Consider the following 18,385-nt stretch of genomic DNA (forward strand, 5'->3'; position numbering starts at 1 on the left):
ATATAAGCATGGAATGTTATCTTGCAGATGGTACCAGCATTATGCTACAGCAGTAGCTGTCAATCTAGAGACAAAAATATTCGGTAAACTGCTGTTATGACACAATGTATTGAGCGAAAACACACCATGCTTCTCACGAATAAATTTATGTGAGGAAGACATTCATATTCGCCTTTTAGGCCTTATCATGAGCAGGTACGTTGAAGATCACTATGATTTTTGGCAAATTACATAATGGCCCACAGCGCTTGCGCTACCCGGACCACCCCGGCGCGTTCATCATGTTCATGCCAATAACAACGACGTGAAAAATCACTCTAGAGAGGGCGCTTTTGTCACTATCGACCACGCGACGCGTGACGCGACGGTGACCGGAAAGGGAAACACTTTCCTCAGATTCGACTCTCGGAGTGGGGTGAATTTTCTTTGCTGTTTTAGTTTTTACGTATTTAAAACATCGAGTTAGAGCCTTGCTCGGTGTTGCTACTATCAACGGTGTTAATAGTACTAATTATTATTACATGTAGTAGCTATTACGGGTGTTTAAACTGACACTAGGCCTGGCTGACTGGCTCCTTCCCTAGCTATCAATCATGTTGTCCATGCTTAGCCATTGAGGCGTAGCTAGGCAGTCTATCTGCAGTTTTGTTACCGTTTGTAAATTCAAAGCTCACCGGTGCGCACGTGTTGTTTAATTATTTTGGGTGTGATGTGATCGTTCTGCGCGATCGCCTCACTGCGCTTTGCTATTTGTCGATCGTGCAGGAATTTAATGTCGGACCACCTTCTCTCCTCTCATGCCCATTTTCTTTAACACTCAGGTCCACGGTCCACAGATGACAAAAATGTGGTCAGCCATAAACCAGAAAACCTGGTGCAGGATACAACAGATGCATGTAAATTAATGTGTGCGCCAATGTTACAACATTTCTATGATTTGTGGTTCAACTTGAATCTGTGATGGCATCTTTAAAGCTGGAACAACTCCCCCAAGTTATGGCCAACCCTCCCAACAGTGATGTTGAGACAACTTTGGACGAGCGACAAAAGACGGAGTCTGGAGCCTTGGACAATTCGGATCAACACAATGCTGAAACTCGGGGTGAACCTGGAAGCAGGGCTGATGCTGCCCTGAGTGAGGATGACAGTGAACAATTTGGCTGTGGCTCCTGGCACCCCCCTCACCTCCAGAGGCTGGCGACTCCCGTCGCGTTTGTCACCTTCCTCTGCTTTTTCACCACCTGCGACGCCTTCTTCAGCGGGATCCAGGTGGCCCTCTTGACCACCCTGGAGACCAGGTACGGCCTCTCCGCCTACCAGATCGGGATGGTTGTCACAGTCAACAAAATCGGCACCATGCTAGGCCTGCCAGTAGCGGCGTACCTCGGCGGACGGCCGAACACCCACCGACCGCGCTGGATAGCGGCCAGTGCCTTTCTGATGGCCTTAGGGATGGTAGCCACCTGTATCCCGCAGTTTGCATTTGGACCCTATCAATATCATCACCGTCAGGTTGAAGACACAGCTGATGAACCTGACCGTCCAGTATCATTTGGCCTGTGCAGTCCCCACGACAATCATTCATTACCCTCCTCAGGTGCAGAATGTTCAGAAATTACCACAATGGAAGACAGAGCAGCCTACATCATCATTCTGATGAGCCAGTTTGTGGCGGGGGTCGGCTATGCGCCAACAAGGCCACTTGGTGTATCCTACATCGATGATAACGTAAAGAAAACCAGGGCCGCATTTTACCTCGGTAAGTTGCCATTTACATGTAACCTAAAATTTAGAATATGACGTTTTAAATGTCCCAGGGACGCATAGCACTCAAAGCAAAGTTGAGTGTGCTATGTGCCCCCAGAGTTCAAAACTGTATCCCACTTTACTGAAATCAATAATCATACACATGTCATGGACTTCTTGAGATATCTTTACCGGCTGCTGAGAAAAATGTGGCCATCACAATGCCTTATTTAAGAATTGTGTTGTATTTCATTCATCTAATTTCATAAGACAGTACTGAGATGCATCGATCGTTTTTCTGTAGTTTGATACAAGTACCTGTGAATGGCAGAGTAAGTAAGTTTGTCGTTTCTGACATTCCAGGAATCGTGTCCAGTATGTACGGCCTGGGAGTGGTCCTGGGCTTTCTGACTAGTTCGGCCACCTCCCTGATCTGGGTGGACTTCTACCGCACCCAGACCACCTTGACCCACACCGAAAAGGCGTGGGTGTCCGCCTGGTGGCTGTTGTTCATCTTCCTGGCGTTCATCCTGGTGCTGTCTGGGATACCGTTTCTTGGCTTCCCGAAGCGGCTTCCAAAGAAGTGGAGAGAGGCAGACGACGAAGAAGCTGAGGGTGCAGTGCCTGACGAGACCAAGAGTACGGAGCCCATGTTCAGCACTCTTAACCTCGGTGGGATCGAAGGTGTGTTACCAAACAACTTTCTAATCTCAAAGTTACACAAAGGAACAACTTTCATAAAAGTGAAAATCTGTCTGCAAATTTTGCCATCCTGTGAAGACGGAATCTGGAGTCACATATGTATAATTCAGGCTAATTGCCATTTTGAAGTAGTCTGAATATCATGTGTTCACATGACTGAGTGCGCTGTTGTAGCCAAACAGAGCTGCCTTTCTAATCTAAATATGATCAAATTTTTTTTCTTTTTATTTTATCTTTTCCTTTCATTTCAGCATTATTAATTTCCTTGCATAGGATTTTCACTAATGGTTCCTACTGGATGGCAACGTTCGCGTTTGTGACCACTGGACTGATCACGGGCCTGCTCAGTTTCTTTCCAAAGTATATCGAGTCACAGTTTGGCCTGCCAACTAGTCTGGTGAATATTCTTGTCGGTAAGTTTGGATGATGCCCCACTGTCAATTAAAAAGAAAATACTGGCTGAAAAAGGGAGCTCGACTGTGGAATGAAGTCTAAAGCAGTGTCAGGTTGGGTCCGTCGCAAGTCCTTTTAGAAGTCCCTCCACAAGACCAGTCACAAGTTACAGGGTGAACAACGACGAAGGAAACCTCTTGTCACAGTTAGAGTACCTTGTTACTTGGCTTAAGACTGGATGACTCATGACTTCTAGGGGACTTGTGATGGGCTCGACTGCAATTTTGTCTAAAGTCAGGTTGGCTTATTTGGCTAATGAAATTGTTGTAATTTACTCTTGACTCGGTAAGTTGTCAACGACTCAAAATGATTACAACCACCTGATCATCAGTGATTCTGTTAGAGTGAAAAGTTGTCAAGTCCATTACAAATCATTTAAAGGACTGGTCCAAAGTACATTATTTTCAGGTGTACAAAAATTACTTTCACGCAGTTCATGTTGAAATAATTTGAATGAGTTGCTATGCTTGCAGCTCAGTGAGTTATGGTGGACTAGTTTGCTCCACTGGAGTCACGTGGATCCTCGGCTTAAGTGTCAGCTCTGCCTGTTTTGCGTTTGAACGCAGCTGTTGTCATCCCAGCCCTGGCCTGTGGGAGCATCCTGGGCGGTTACCTCTGCCGGCGCTGGAAGCTGGAGATTGTCGGCCAGACCAAGCTGTGTTTGGCGTGCGTCTGCATCGCCACTGTGTTCCAGCTGCTCCTCCAAGCTTTTGGATGCGAGAACCAGCCCATCGCTGGCATCAATGTCGACTACAGTGGAAACAGGTGAAGCCCTCCGGAGAATCAGTTTGCTAGAAGTTGACAATCCACAGGATAGCTCACCTGACTGTGATAAACAAGAGATCAAACATTTGTGTCCTCTGAGCACTGTTTGTGTCTAGTTTTGCTAGTGTTATGCAACTGTAGTCCAGGACTTGGACTCGAGTCCATCTCGAGTTTGCCATTTTGGTGACTCAGACTTGATCATTAGCCAAGGACTAGGGACTCAAATCATAATGGCCATGACGACTTGTGACTCTAAAAAATATACATATATTGATATTTTTTACCTTGCAAATGAAAAAGCCCGAGGAAATGGCCATTCTGATCGAGAGTATTGGATGAGTGTTAGACTAAAACCATCCTGGTCACAGGCAATTTTCATCATACATTCAGTTCAACCCTTGACGTCAACCTGTTTAACTTTCAGAATAGACATCCCCAACTTGGAGTCCTCTTGCAACGTGGACTGTGACTGCAGAAATGACACGTTCCAGGCAGTGTGCTTACAGGCCAAGCACATCACGTACATTACTCCATGCTTTGCCGGGTGTACCCTGCAGGCTGACACAATGGATACCGTGGTTCGTATTTCAGTATTCATCTCCTAATGATCCGTTGCAGGTTGGAGTCTGTTCTGTACTCGTGTCTCTCCCATGAGTTTATTGTTAGACGATTGGACTATCCTGAGCACTTTCTACAAAAAAATATGACGTACAGTACTGCAAGTTTAGTTGTCACTGTAAATGAGAGGAAAAAGACATTTTTTTTTTACCTTTTTCTTTTTCTTCCCAACATGTGTAAAAACAAAACAAATTGGCCTTACCTCTCATAAAGACCATAAAGTTTACACTCAAATATCTATCAAGTTGTCCCCCCCACTATAAATGTTCCCCTAAATCCTGCCCCAAAAATTTGGTTCGAGATCTGCCCTTGACGATATTGAAAATAACAAAAATTGTATATCCTAAAAGAACTATGCCACATGCTGCATTTTTCAATTTGAAATTAAAATTGTTGACCTTAAAATTTGTTTCAAGATGTGCTATTAAAATGTGTTAACCATATCCTGCTGGGCACGTAGGCTTTATACACGAAACCAGGAGGCCCAAAACCAGACAAAAGTGCTGGTCCTTGTAACAAAAGACCGAGTTGCCGGGAATTGGCAACATTTTTTTCAGTTGTCACTAGTGGAGGAAATCCGTCATTATTTTGAGAGTCTATACCACTGTTTGTGGCATTCAGCACAAGCGGATTACCACCGGGGACAAAAGCGCTCCAGCGCTCCATTGGTGAGCGATACAATACCGCTGCACGCTAATCTAGCCCATATTGAAAAGACACCAGTAGTGCACTGTGCCAGTTTCAGGAACAAAAGAAACTTATGTAACACCGCACAATCTGGGCTCTTTTTACAAGGCAGCAGGCCTGGCTGAAATACTCCGGCGTCAATAGATGTTGTCTGTCAGATTAGAGTAGCCACCAGACAGTCATTTGTGTGGGTGTAAATGTCCAGTAAATGAAGCTATAATTGTTTGAAAAATTTTGAAAATGCAAAATCTTGAAAATCACCCGGTTTTACATCATGCAACTTCAAATTCCACCTGGCAACAAGTGGTTAAAATTTGTGTTGTGAAATCTGTTTTTTTTCTTGTTCGAAGCAAGACACAGATTTGGACGTCAGCATTGGTTTAATGCAATCCTTCATTTATTTGCCTACAGCAATTTATGAACTGTTCGTGTCTTCCTGATGACGACGTGGGTGATGGTCCTTGGTCATCTGATGATGCTACCTCTGCCAGCAGTGTCTGGGCCGTAGTCCAGGGAGCATGTGCCTATCAGTGTAACACTCTGGTCCCCTTCGTCATCTGCACCATCGTCTTTGTCTTAATCTTCTCAACCATAGGAGCGCCGCTGATTTTAACTGTCGTAAGGTATGAACCATTCCGACAACATGGTCGGTAACTTCCCATCAACAGAGGGTTGGTTGATGACGGAGAAGAGAGGGCTTTCACAACAATTTAATGAGGCAATAAAGGCATAGAGCCATGAAATGGATTTCAGCGTCATCACTTTATTGAAATGGGCTTCATTTCCGTGATTTTTCTTCAGTTAGCAGGGAAAATTGAACAGGATTTCTATCGAGGGGTGTTAAAATAACTATAGTGTGTATGTCGTGGTTATGTCATATTTGCCTGAGCTAGGGTTAAGTATCGCAGAGTTGTAAAGGAGCACTTTCACGCTGAGGAATCGAAAGGTCAAAATGAATCTTTTTTTTTTCCCCAGGAGTGTTGATGCCAGGGATAAGGCATTTGCTTATGGCATCACCAAGTGTCTTCAGTATGTGATCGGTAAGTACAGCTCACAGAGAGGAAACCAACTTGTCAATAAAAACATGTTGCTCATGCTCTATTAAGCAAGCTTATTGCTTATTTTGAGTTTAAGCTTTTTGACATTTAAACCTATCGGTACATGTATGTATGTGTTGTGCACTTTAAAATCAACCACAAGCGGAAACTGACTAGGTGCTGAGTGTAATAAGTGTTGGATATTTTTGATTTGTTGCAACGCATTTGCTGTTTTTCAACGAGTGTACATGTATGGAACAAGATTTGTGGAAAGTTGACAATAAAAGTGGCATGGCAGCAAACGTAAGAAAATAGCCTTTGGAGGCGTGTGATGTAAATCGAGTGAAAGTTTGTGTTTTATCCATCCATGGACATAACCCACAGCAAGTCAAAGATATGATTGCTCATTTTAGTTTTGGAGCTGAGTCTATCTCAAGCCCCTCCACAAGTTCAGTCACAAGGAACAGGGCGAAGATCAGGAAAGGAATGCTTTTGTCCCAGTTCATTGAAATAGTTTGCAGCTTGGCTCACGACTGAGCAACTTGTGTTGGCTTTGTGGTGGACTTGCAGGGACTTGATCGTGATGCTCTTGACCACATCAGCTGGTTCTTTTTTCTCATAAAAGGCGTGATCCCAACGCCGATCATCACCGGCGGGCTGATTGACACAACCTGCAAGCTGTGGCAGTCGGAGTGCGGCGCCCGCCGGGCCTGCTGGCTCCACGACCTGCCCAGCTTCCGCCGCATCATGACCGGCTCGGGCCTGGTGGTGCTGGCCTCGCAAGGCGGCCTGCTCTCGCTGTGCTGGTACTTCCTGCGGAGGAGGGCCAGGTACCAGGCTGTCCTGGAAGTCACGGTGGACATCCCTCGGCCCTCGGTTGAGGATGCGTCGACAGAGCCAAAACCGATAGACTAGTAGGTAGTCGCTAAGACTGTTTGGCACACATGGGCCTTCGGAGAGAGGTTTTGCTGGCAAATATGTTAGCATGTCTCACTCCCCACAAATTGTGGAGTTTCATTAATTTCATCAATCATTATCCCTAACAGTCCCAAATCCTCCAATTTCAATTGTGTGATTCAAAAGTGTGATTGCATGAATACACGGAATAACCAGTAATGATTAGAGGTTAGCCAAATGCGTGCATGTGTAATCATACACATGCTGAACCTCTCTGATTTTCTGCGCCTCAAGGCCAGGAGCCAATATCATAGAGCCTTGAAGGACAGAAACCGGTTACCAACCAAAATTTCACACACTGTATATTGTGTTGTGACTGGCTCCCTGTTGATTAGTAACTTTATTAGAACATAAAGTTACTCAGCCTTACTTTCTGCAAAGAAGCGTGATTTACATTGTAATTGGGCCAACTTACTTGGGAAATGAACCTGAAATTTCAGAGCCTTTTTTTTTTCAGTTCGTCAGTTTTGTAAAAAGTTCTTCATGCTCAACTGAATCCGGACCTTTGCCATGGATGTACTTTTTGGACTTTAAGTCCATGAATGAAAATTTTGACACAGGGTTGATTACTTAGTCATTTGGTCACTTGGTGACCAAAATATTTGGTTACATAAAGATGTCACCGATTCATATTTGGCAAACTACTTTTTCTGTGGGATGCAAATTTTGCCATTTGACTTGCCGCGCATTCAGGAAACTGAAAAGACCCTGTGAAATATATAAAAAGCAGGCAGAAGATGCTCGAAAAATTCTTGGAGAGAGTTTCGTTTTTGTATATGTTGGCTACTCGGAAATATTGTATTCGTTTAAGAATTATAATCTATTTTTGATGTTCTGGTTACAACTTGCACTACTTTAAAAAGTAGCAAAGGAGTCAACCTGTCATTTTGAAGCTTAAGAAAATTTATATAAATACATGTATGTGTTGCTTGCTCAGCCGTTTGAATGCACACAAAAAGAGGAAGGTCGTTTCTTTCTGTTAGCCATGTTGTCCACAGTGTTGTATTTGTTGGTTGCTGACAAATGAATTTTTGCCGTCCAGCACTTCACTGAAGTATTTTTTGGTGGGGCTAAAAGTATCCCCCCCCCGACCTGACGCTCACCCTATCCGTGATTTGATCCTTATTTTTTTTTTACTCGTGCAATATTGGAGCAAATAGTGCTGTGAAATTGTACGTTGTAAATGAAATGAGAAGTATGCTATGATTTGGATTCTCTAACAACGTTCTCGAACATATTCTCTGACAATACTCAAATCTGGAGGTCAGTCAAAGGCTCGCCTATGCAAATCAATTTTTTTTTTCTAAATGGCCCCGTGAAACAGGAAAGCATGCACCAGACACCGGTGCTCCTTTTTACCGCCAACTTGCCTTCGCTTGTCATTTTGTAATTTGGTATAAATTCTGTGCAGGATTATTCAGTCGAACTTTATAAATTTGTAAGCAGAAGCAAACTTATACAGAGGTTGTCTATGTTTTTCTTTTTTTAAAAGGATGGACTTGAACTAATATCAAGTTTGGTAAATCGGACAAGTCATGTTGACTAAAGGCTGAAACACTTGACCAACTCCATGGTTAACGCCGTGTACACACGTTTCAGGGTCACCCTGCACTTTTCACCCTGGTCAGTCGGATGACATTGTTGTTTAATGATATCTTCCAACCAATTTTGCCTCTATCAACTGTCAAAGGCATGGCTGGGTAGGGGTGGAATTATGTGATTCTTGTTATGGTTATTGTTAAGGGTGTGTAAAATACCCTGTAAATAAAGGATTGTTGTGTTGAGGTTTGGTTATTGATCTCCGTCAACTTTAGTAGCATCGTGTCGCATTGTTCAACTTAACATTGACAGAGTTCGGGCGGCTTGTTCTCGTATGTTCACGAACAGCGCGATTTGCTGTTCGTGGGTCGGCCGCTCGAACGCCGGGAACGTACAACCGGTTATCGATCGTAATTAGTAGCAAGCAACATGGCGGAGTCCATGTACGTGCTTCCAGAATTAATGTCTGGATAACTGGGCTAAATTCTTTTCCATTTAAAAAGAAACACTCGTTTCTGTGTTGTGGAAAATGATTAATGTTATTTTTGCAAAACTTTCCGTTGTCTCCGGCTTTGTAAGCCAGCTCGCTAGTTTTTGCGGCTGTTCACAAATCAAATCTCACGAGTTTTTCAGTGCGTTCCTGTAAAACCCCGACGAGGAGCTGGTGTGTGATCCTGTTCCGAGGACAGTGTTCCTGAGTCGTGTTCCCGCCATTCGAGCGCGAGAACAAGGAACCCGTGTCAAGAACAGGCCGCTCGAACTCGACCAATTACATGTGTAAATCGGGGGCAAGAGCTGTTAAAACATGCACCCGTTGATGTTGATTGGGAGTCGAATGTGACGCAGTCATGCTGAAGGTTTTGGTCTGTATAAAATGGAATATCGCGGAGGATACTGTGAAAGTAACCATCCCACACTTAAAACGAATTCATAATATCCGTTTGCGCTTCAGCTTATTTGGCACGATTTGAAGTACTGACCAAACACATTTGTTCTGAGTGGCGTTTGGACATCGGGATGCTAATTGTAAGTGATAAACGATTTCTTTTAATTTACAGAAAAACACGGGTGTACTCTATATTCCCCCCCCCCGAGAAACGTCGGTAACTTGCCTCGTTCAACACCGTCTACAACAAATTACTGCACGATACAAGAACTACATGTACTGTTACAATCCGTGTATTGAACCACTTCCAAGCAACTTCCGTGTCGTGTTGCCTTTTATTTCGACACATACATGTACATGTTAAAAAGACACAGCACAGAGAGAAAGTACACTGAAGGTGTGAGTGGTCCACCTATATGTATCTTTACATTGAAGTCCATCTGTCTAACTAGAACTAGTTTTGCTTTGTCTTTACATCATCCCCAACTTGAATTGCTATCTTCAACTCTTAAGGTGTAACGAACACGACTGTTTGACCGCTCCAAAAACTAGAATTTAGTGTTGCACTGATGAATAGTAGTTGACACCGAGAGTTGTGTAAATGTAACATGTTCAACACCAAAACTCCTCTGGTAACACATCATGATCAATATTCGTTGACACCGAGAGTTGTGTAAATGTAACATTTTCAACACCAAAACTCCTCTGGTAACACATTCTTTAGGTTTATGTGTTCCTCAGTATTTGTTGAGTGAACACGCTAATTTTCATTCGATCATTTGATAGTTCTGTAGTGAACCCTTTCCATGCGCGAGTCGTGTATCCTCATTGCAGCCACCGTGATTGGTAGACGGTGATAGCCCCGCCCCCCATTGTCGTCTGTCATTGGTGGGTTGTTCCCTCAGTCGCTGTATGTCAGCCCTTACCTCGTATTGACAGCGAGGCTGATGGTTGGTTTAACAGCCCTCATCAGCCGCAGTGTTAATACGGGGTAAAAGATGGATAAAACCGGTCCACAGCTTCAGTGGGGTAGTTGGAGCCGGACGGAAGAGGATTGTGGAAGTGAAGCGGACTGGACTGGACTGAAGTAATACGGTAGCCGGGTTGAAGTACAGCGGACTGCACCAGCCATCTACATGTCGTTTCATTTGCTGGTAGGCATCTAAGGAGCGGAGATGGAAGATGGTTTGAAAAACCGTGAGGAACTGGGTTGGACTCGATGGAAGTAATTCAGTTTGGATCGAGTTGGTAACCTTGTCGCCCGATCGGGTGCTGTTAGGGATGGGATATCAGTAATTGAAACCCCCGCCTCTTTAGTAAATTTTGTACCTACGTTAATAAATTTCTTTATTTTTGAAAACAAAAACTGTTCTGAATTTTGTTGAGTGCACGTCATTTCTGGCAAAGCACGTCCACAGCATTTCTTTCCAACAGATCTGCCCCTTGAAACAGTGTTTAGAAGATCAGAGGATGCAAGTGCATCACCAGACTGTAAAATTACCTGACAGTAGGGGATTGATGACATAAATTACTGCATAATAATAATGAAATGCCTATGGCGTCACGTGATCTAAAACATTTCTTGTGTATGGGAAGGCGTTGCATTGGGCGATGCAGCGAACTGAGAAAAGGATAATTCAGGACATGTCTCCTTGCTTCGTACCGCTGTGCTTCTGCGGAATCTCCGCAGGGAATTACTGACTGCATGGTTCGAACTCGGCCGCTGATAGGTTTTCTGTTTGAATGCGGCAAACCGTCGGCGACGCAACCGGCAGGACCCCCCGAGACGTCACACGAGGGCGCTCTCGACAGTCTGGAGAAGAAAAACGAGAAAGTAATGCATCATTGGCAACATCCGAAAATCTTTGCCACAGCTGATGCACCAAAAATTGCGTGGGTTAAATTTTAACCCACGGGAGGGTGAAAACTGCAACTACACAATAGTTTAGGTTGTTTCAACCCAATTTGGGTGACTGAAATTAATTTCTGGTTTGTTTTAATCAAATAATGGTTAATATCTACTCAGTTTGTGGGTGAAAAATGACACAGAAAGTAATTCTCATCCCAAGACTGGGGTAACACAACCCATAGGCCTATTTGGTAGTTGCAGTTTTCACCCTTGGGTTAAATTTTTTCCCAGGTAATTTTTCAGTGTGGAGACCGCAGTTGACTGCCTCCATCCACTCCTCATTGAACCGCTAGAAAATAAGTTACTTTATATAAGTTACCAAAACACCGTATGCTACACTTGGTTTCATGCATCATCGAGACCTCTTTCGCAGAGAAAAGCCACACAGATTCAGATTCATTGTAAGAAATAAGACGACTCGAAGAGGTCGAAGGGGGTTGTAGTTCGCGCCAGCAGGAGAATAACATTAAGCCGAAATAAACCATTCCTCCGCATAAGATGCGTGTGATCTACGGATCATAACTGATCTCGTAGGTGACACTCTTCTATCTTCGATGGGGCACTCGGCAAACTTGAACTTCATGATTCATTAGGCGTTCAGGGCCAGCAACTACCTGCATAAAGGCACTGAGTTTGCAAACAAGTGCGCTACGTCTTGTTGACTTTCATAAATTTAAAAGCCGAGTGCTGCATCGTCCTCGGTGAATCGAAATGCATCGTGAACAAACACCGTCAAAATGTCCGTACAACACAGAAAGCCACCAAGAAATCCTGTTTCAGCCAGTGGTCACCGACGGCGCTGAATTTAACTTCAACGCGACAAAGTGTGAATTGTAATTACAAGTATCACATTGTATGCGAATCGTTGCTTGACGAGGCTGATGTTGAGCGAAACTAGGGCCGGCTTACCAATATCATATACAACAATGGGCATAGACTTCAATAATGTTGACACAAAACGTGAATACCTTGCCCCTACGTACTGCTCTGACACGCGGAGTGATAGGAGCCGAGTAACATTTCGCGGATGCATAACAGGAAAATTAATTCGAGCAGATTCTCCTAGAGTAGGAGTAAAAAACGCTGGTCATATCCCTGGAAGCATTTTGTTACATTAACAGGGAAGGAGTGGGTAGGGCACCATGCTCCCGCTCCCGAAGCCCTATAACCTCTGTGGTAGTTATATGTAAATCACGTAGAATTTTGTTGGATTAATACATCGGTGTCAGTCTAGTTCGTGTGATTTCCCATATTCAGGGGTTGAAGGAAAAATCCTATATAACTGTCTTGAGTGCCTCCTCGTGGTCATGACAACAATGAGTGTTTGGTCTGAATAATGTTTGCGTCGAGTAAATAACTGCACATTCGAAAGGCCACTTTTTATTACGTTAGATTGAGTAATTTCTAACCAGCTTCACAAAAAAAAATCAACTGATGCTGTCGGTGAATATATTCATACGGAGAAGTCACGCAAGAAACTGTAATGTTTCGACGGTTACAGACCAGTCATGGTTGGGAATACCAACGGGTATATTTACACACATGAATTTTCAGCCTTCATAAATGGCATCTTCTCATCCCATCGTTTTATTTCGTTGAGTGCACAAAATGGGATTGTACGGGGCGTTACGTTTGAATTATGTGGTGGCAAGTAAAATATGATTATAATCTCAGTTGATGTCAGAAATTTCCACGAAAAAACACCTGACCAGAAGATTGGTTTTAATTTTTTCAGGCTTTCAGGCGGTCCAAGTATAATTTTCTGCCTAGTTTAATCACACACAGACGACGAAATCCGCCCAGAAACGCCAGATGACGTCACCGCTGACGTGCTTCTTTGTTGCTATGTAAATGTCTGTCGTAACTTATCACCTTTGCATCAGTTGTACACATGCGCGCGTGGGGTGATAATCGTTGATGGTTTAACTGACCAAAGTTAATGATTTAATATCGTCGAGCGGCGTGTTGCGTAGTACAGTCCACGCCCTGCCATCCTCGGCGAGACAAAACAAGGCTTTCAACCTATGACTGTCGATTTTGTCCCCCTACACAAAGGCACATTACGCTTATATTGTCACCGATCTTTGTGGTCATTGCATCATTATTCACTTGTTCCCAAACGTAAAACAGAAGTATTACATTAACTCTTGATATCTTTAGCACTTTGAAAATAAACACAAAAGCCGGTAACTCTTCAGGTTAGATTTCATCCCATTCTTCGAAACATTGCAAATGTCAAAACATTTTCAGCGATGTGAATGTCTTCGCCATTTTGTCCATGCTTGTGAGTTATGATAGTCGGGGTTGTCCTTTGAGGAGTGTTTGCTTGGAGTTTGATAACCCTAAACACACATCCGATGGCATTGATACGCCTGCATCGCCTCGAACAAAGCCCCTGGCGTGCACCCCGCGCACCACACTCCAACCACAGCGTGTGATTTCTAACAAAGATCGGTGTTGACATGGGGGAACACACATTGGACCCCACGGGCACGGCATGGCTGCCATGGATATCCACGTGGTCTCATTTTTGTAGCTTTGTTACGATTGCGATATGTTGCTCAAATCACCAATAAAGTGTGTTTCTAACCCCAACTTCCTGTTCAAATTTTAAACTTAGTTCACGTACATGTACATACTTTGTGCATTATTTACAACTTAGTCTTAAAATCTTCTTTTATGCCAGTCCGATTAGTTACCAAAGTGAATGTCTGGAATTTTGGTTTAACTTGTTCTAGACCTGCCTCACAAAAACATAATTTTAACTTACAACTGATAACTCACAATGTTATCGTGAAACACGAACTTCCTCCATGAATCTCTGTTCATATACATTTCTGTTTCCAAGCAACTCATAAAGCTATATATGCCCAAGAGAAGGTCATGAAGTCTTTTCGCTACGCGTGGTTGTTTTTCTGTTGCTGTCAGCTCAAACTTGCATAATTAAATACGTCTATCTAAGTGTATGCATCACGTCTACAGTGTTTGCGAACATTTCTTTCTGCAGTCTGCGCACTATCACCTCTAGTATCCTTTTTAATTGACTCTAAACCCTCCACGCCATTGGCAACATGGGTTGTGAATGATAAAGAAAGACAGAAGAAAAAGCATAAATAACTGGTTTGCAAAGCATTATGGTTAATTTCGTTGATATGTCTGAGATTTTGGTCTTTATCCCGAAGCTGCTGGACTACTAAGTGTGAAATGCGGTGCAGATGTTACCAGCAACGAATTTTCTTACAAGATTCAATGTTTCATGAAATCCGGACATCCTTAATAACCGTTTGCCAACACAGGTCACAGTAAAGTAAATCAGTGTCAAACGTACTCACCCGAAAAGGGGACTTAAGGCGCGCTCTTCTTCCGCCGAAAACGTCCCAAAAATCCTTGATCGGGTTTGTCCTGTTACGTGGTCGTGAATCTGCGGAAAAAAATAGAGGAGAGCCCTGAGGAGCCAGCGCGGGTTGCGTGGCGAACGATGCGAGCGCCGACAGCCGGTCTGCCCCCGCGTTCAGCGGGGAAGGGCAGGCCAGCCGAACACGGACAATTACCACGGGTTAATCATTGCCGGAGTGTCAACACTCGGCGTGGGCCAGTAAGGACACTATGATAATACAGCTCACGCAAGCTAAACCAGCTCTGTTTGATTGTGGGAAGATACCAGTGAAAAATTACAGTCTTCACCTGCATAGATGTTGCCAATACTAGCAAAAGTGGCAAGGGACGCCCTTCAATTTCCTTGTTTAGTTGGCTGTTTTTTTTAACGTGTCTTATCAAAGTTCAGTCACTGGCGGTCGTTACATTAGACTACATGTTCTACGATCAGGAATCATTCGTACCCAAGCAGACAGATGAAATCCAGAAACGCGAAAGCCACCAAGTTTGTAGCATCCTTAAACTTGTAGGTTATGCACAAGGTTATGGGATACTCTCCCTAACAACAGTACTGGGGACAGCAGGCCTGGGAAAGATTGAATGTTATCACCATGTAGGTTTTATGCAGTCTTTAAAAACATCAGTGTTACAAAAATAGAACTGAAAATATCACACTAAAATTACTAGGTGACTTTGTCAGTGCAGGGGCTGATCGAGAAATTTTTCCATACGGGGTTCAGGCCCTTCAAATATTTTTATGTCTGATTTGGGGAAAAGGCAGACATATAAAAAACGCATTAAGTAATGCATTACTGATGCACTTACCTCTAGTTACGAAGTAGGATGTCATCTTTTAATTTTTTTCTATACTAATTTGTTATTTCTATTTCATTTTTAATTTTTTGTTTGGTGTTCGAGAGGAAAAGTGGACCCCAAGTCCCCGATTGAGCTTGCAGTGTCATATCCAAGGCCCATATTTTTCAATATTGTGCCAGGGGAGAACTTCTCGAGTGTAAATCGAGTCTTTGAAACAAGGTTTGCATTATTTTTGGAAAGTTATAGCGAGATATCTCCATACTCGACCACTAGCTACTTTTCAACCACCAGCAACTCTTAAACGCCAGCTACTCTTAAACCGCCAGCCACTCTTAAACCACCAGCTACTCCTAAACCTGAGTGTCCCCTGACGACGGACTGAGCACGCAGTCTGAAACGAGTATACTCCCGGTTCTTTTCAGAACCGCCCATACTCATAAGAGATATATTCCTTTGCATGGTGCTACCGCAAGCCTTTCCACCTATGCTGTCTTTCGCCATGAATAGCCTGAAATTCCATCTTACTCCTAAACAACAAGCTACTCTTAAACCACCAGCTACACCTAAACCACCAGCTACACTCAATCCACCAGCTACTCTTAAATCACCAGGTACTCTTAATCCATCAGGTACTCTTAATCCATCAGGTACTCTTAAACCGCCAGCTATTCTTAAACCGCCAGCTACTCTTAAACCACCAGCCAATCTTAAACCACTAGCTACTCTTAAACCACCAGCCAATCTTAAACCACTAGCTACTCTTAAACCGCCAGCTACTCTTAAACCACCAGCCAATCTTAAACCACTAGCTACTCTTAAACCGCCAGCTACTCTTAAACCACCAGCCAATCTTAAACCATCAGCTACTCGTAAACCGCCAGCAACTTATAAACCACCAGCTACTCATAAACCACCAGCTAGGTCTACTTTAAAACCACCAGCTACTTATAAACCACCGCTAGGTCTACTTTAAAACCACCAGCTACTTATAAACCACCAGCTATTTTTAAACCGCCATCTACTTATAAACCACCAGCTAGGCCTATTTTAAAACCACCAGCTACTTATAAACCACCAGCTAGGCCTACTTTCAAACCACCAGCTACTTATAAACCACCAGCTAGGCCTACTTTCAAACCGCCATTTACTTATAAACCACCAGCTAGGTCTACTTTCAAACCACCAGCTACTTATAAACCACCAGCTAGGTCTACTTTAAAACCACCAGCTACTTATAAACCACCAGCTAGGCCTACTTTCAAACCACCAGCTACTTATAAACCACCAGCTAGGCCTACTTTCAAACCACCAGCTACTTATAAACCACCAGCTAGGCCTACTTTAAAACCACCAGCTACTTATAAACTACCAGCTATTTTTAAACCGCCATCTACTTATAAAACTACCAGCTACTTTAAAACCACCAGCTACTTATAAACCACCAGTTACTCTTAAGCCGCCAGCTACTCTTAAACTGCCAGCTATACATTTAAACCGCCAGCTACTTTTAAACCGTCAGTTACTTATAAACCACCAGCTACTCATAAACCAAACCACCAGCTACTTATAACCCGCCAGCTATTTTTAAACCACCATCTACTCGTTCTAAACCACAGGTTACATTCGAGTTCAACATGAAACCTTTTATATTCTTTAAGCATGAGCTATAAGTTCTACAAAAAAGTTGAGCATAAACTGTAATCGTGCGTCTTTAATATTGGAATAGGTGTTTCAATAACTCAGCATGCTCTAGAAGATCCATGCACATGGGCGGCCCGGCAGAAATGACTCATGCATGTCATATCGTCGATTTGGTTTGAAGTTCATTGTGTAGTGTGCGCGATGTCACCTGCTCATCGTCTGCACTGGAGTGTTGTCGTAGTGACTGATCTTATAATAGGTCTCGCACAACCAAATGCTTAATAATAGAGTCAGGCATATAGCTATTCAATATTGGTAAAAAAAAAATACCATTTAATAGAGGAAGGCAATCTAATCATGGAAAGTATTACCCCATTTTGATCAATTTTAATATTAACAAACTTAATTGTTTGTATGATGTAATTACCATTTAATGACTGCTTGAAGGCGTCTAGGGGAAATGCCATTTCAGTGTTGCCAAGTAATGAATGGAAGATTATCGGGGGGTGTCATCCCGCATGAAGCATGTGCATATCCCGCTGTGCCCCAACTCTGAATTTGAATAAGACATAAAAGGAAGAAAACATGAATTTTGATTTAAAAATAATATATGACTAAACTCAATGCGTCACCTCCATCTAAAAGAACCTTCGACCGAACCTTATGATTAAGCTTTAACTGGTTTCGTACAACAATATTTAAATTTCCTTTATAGTTCATATGGGAACCATTTTTCGCGGAGATCTTCACACGTTGTCTCGATGGTGTCAGCCACTACTCCTGCAACATGAAACCCTAATTCCCTCGTTGTTTACCACTGCGAAATGTCACGCCACAGTGAACCAGACGATCGGATTATTGCACAATATAATTAATGATAAGAGCTATATTCTATGATGATGTGGCCGAAGTTTCTCCCTGTCAGTAAATTGATAGAATACAAAAAAATTGATCAAAGTGAAGGAGTTGATTGCGGAATGAAATTGCAGAAGTTGCCCAACCTGGTGCTTTCAATCATTTTGACGTTACACTTGTCCTTATACGTATAAACGTTATTACGCCTTGTAGATTCGTTCGCTTTCCTTCTTTTGTCTCCACTCCTGCAGTTCGGGGGTTACCATTTGGGTTTTTTTTTTTTTGCACAGTCCGGCTGCCCCTGCGTCACTCCACATCGATGATGTACTTTGAACCCTTTCGACGCTAGCTTTTTTTATGTGATTTCCTCTCAACTCATCAAACCAGCCTGCGTTAATT

The 18,385-nt window shown here is 43.2% G+C and overlaps 1 protein-coding gene and 1 long non-coding RNA gene across 4 annotated transcripts; one reads left to right on the forward strand and one right to left on the reverse strand.

Moving 5' to 3' along the window:
• The first annotated feature begins 319 nt into the window (after positions 1–319).
• LOC110991124 (solute carrier organic anion transporter family member 5A1-like) lies at positions 320–8,756 on the forward strand. 3 transcript variants are annotated; one of them, XM_022256313.2, is made up of 9 exons: positions 320–415; positions 822–1,759; positions 2,110–2,430; positions 2,700–2,861; positions 3,468–3,666; positions 4,091–4,244; positions 5,383–5,594; positions 5,947–6,011; positions 6,634–8,756. In XM_022256313.2, the coding sequence occupies exons 2-9, from the start codon at positions 961–963 to the stop codon at positions 6,921–6,923; spliced, it is 2,202 nt and encodes a 733-aa protein (XP_022112005.2). In that variant the 5' UTR covers positions 320–415; positions 822–960; the 3' UTR covers positions 6,924–8,756. The 3 variants fall into 3 exon arrangements, with proteins under 3 accessions (XP_022112005.2, XP_022112032.2, XP_022112014.2); XM_022256340.2 differs by having other exon boundaries at positions 6,579–6,718; XM_022256322.2 differs by having other exon boundaries at positions 362–410.
• Positions 8,757–9,667: 911 nt separating this feature from the next.
• Positions 9,668–14,809, reverse strand: LOC110991155 (uncharacterized). Its single transcript, XR_002600101.2, has 3 exons — positions 14,632–14,809; positions 11,054–11,203; positions 9,668–10,552 (listed from the first exon to the last, which is right to left on the reverse strand). It is a non-coding gene; the product is annotated as an uncharacterized LOC110991155 (long non-coding RNA).
• Between the last annotated feature and the right edge of the window lie 3,576 nt (positions 14,810–18,385).

The sequence above is a fragment of the Acanthaster planci genome, linkage group LG19 (assembly GCF_054643075.1).
Source record: "Acanthaster planci isolate LZ-2023a linkage group LG19, COTS_SCS, whole genome shotgun sequence".
Lineage (NCBI taxonomy): Eukaryota > Metazoa > Echinodermata > Asteroidea > Valvatida > Acanthasteridae > Acanthaster > Acanthaster planci.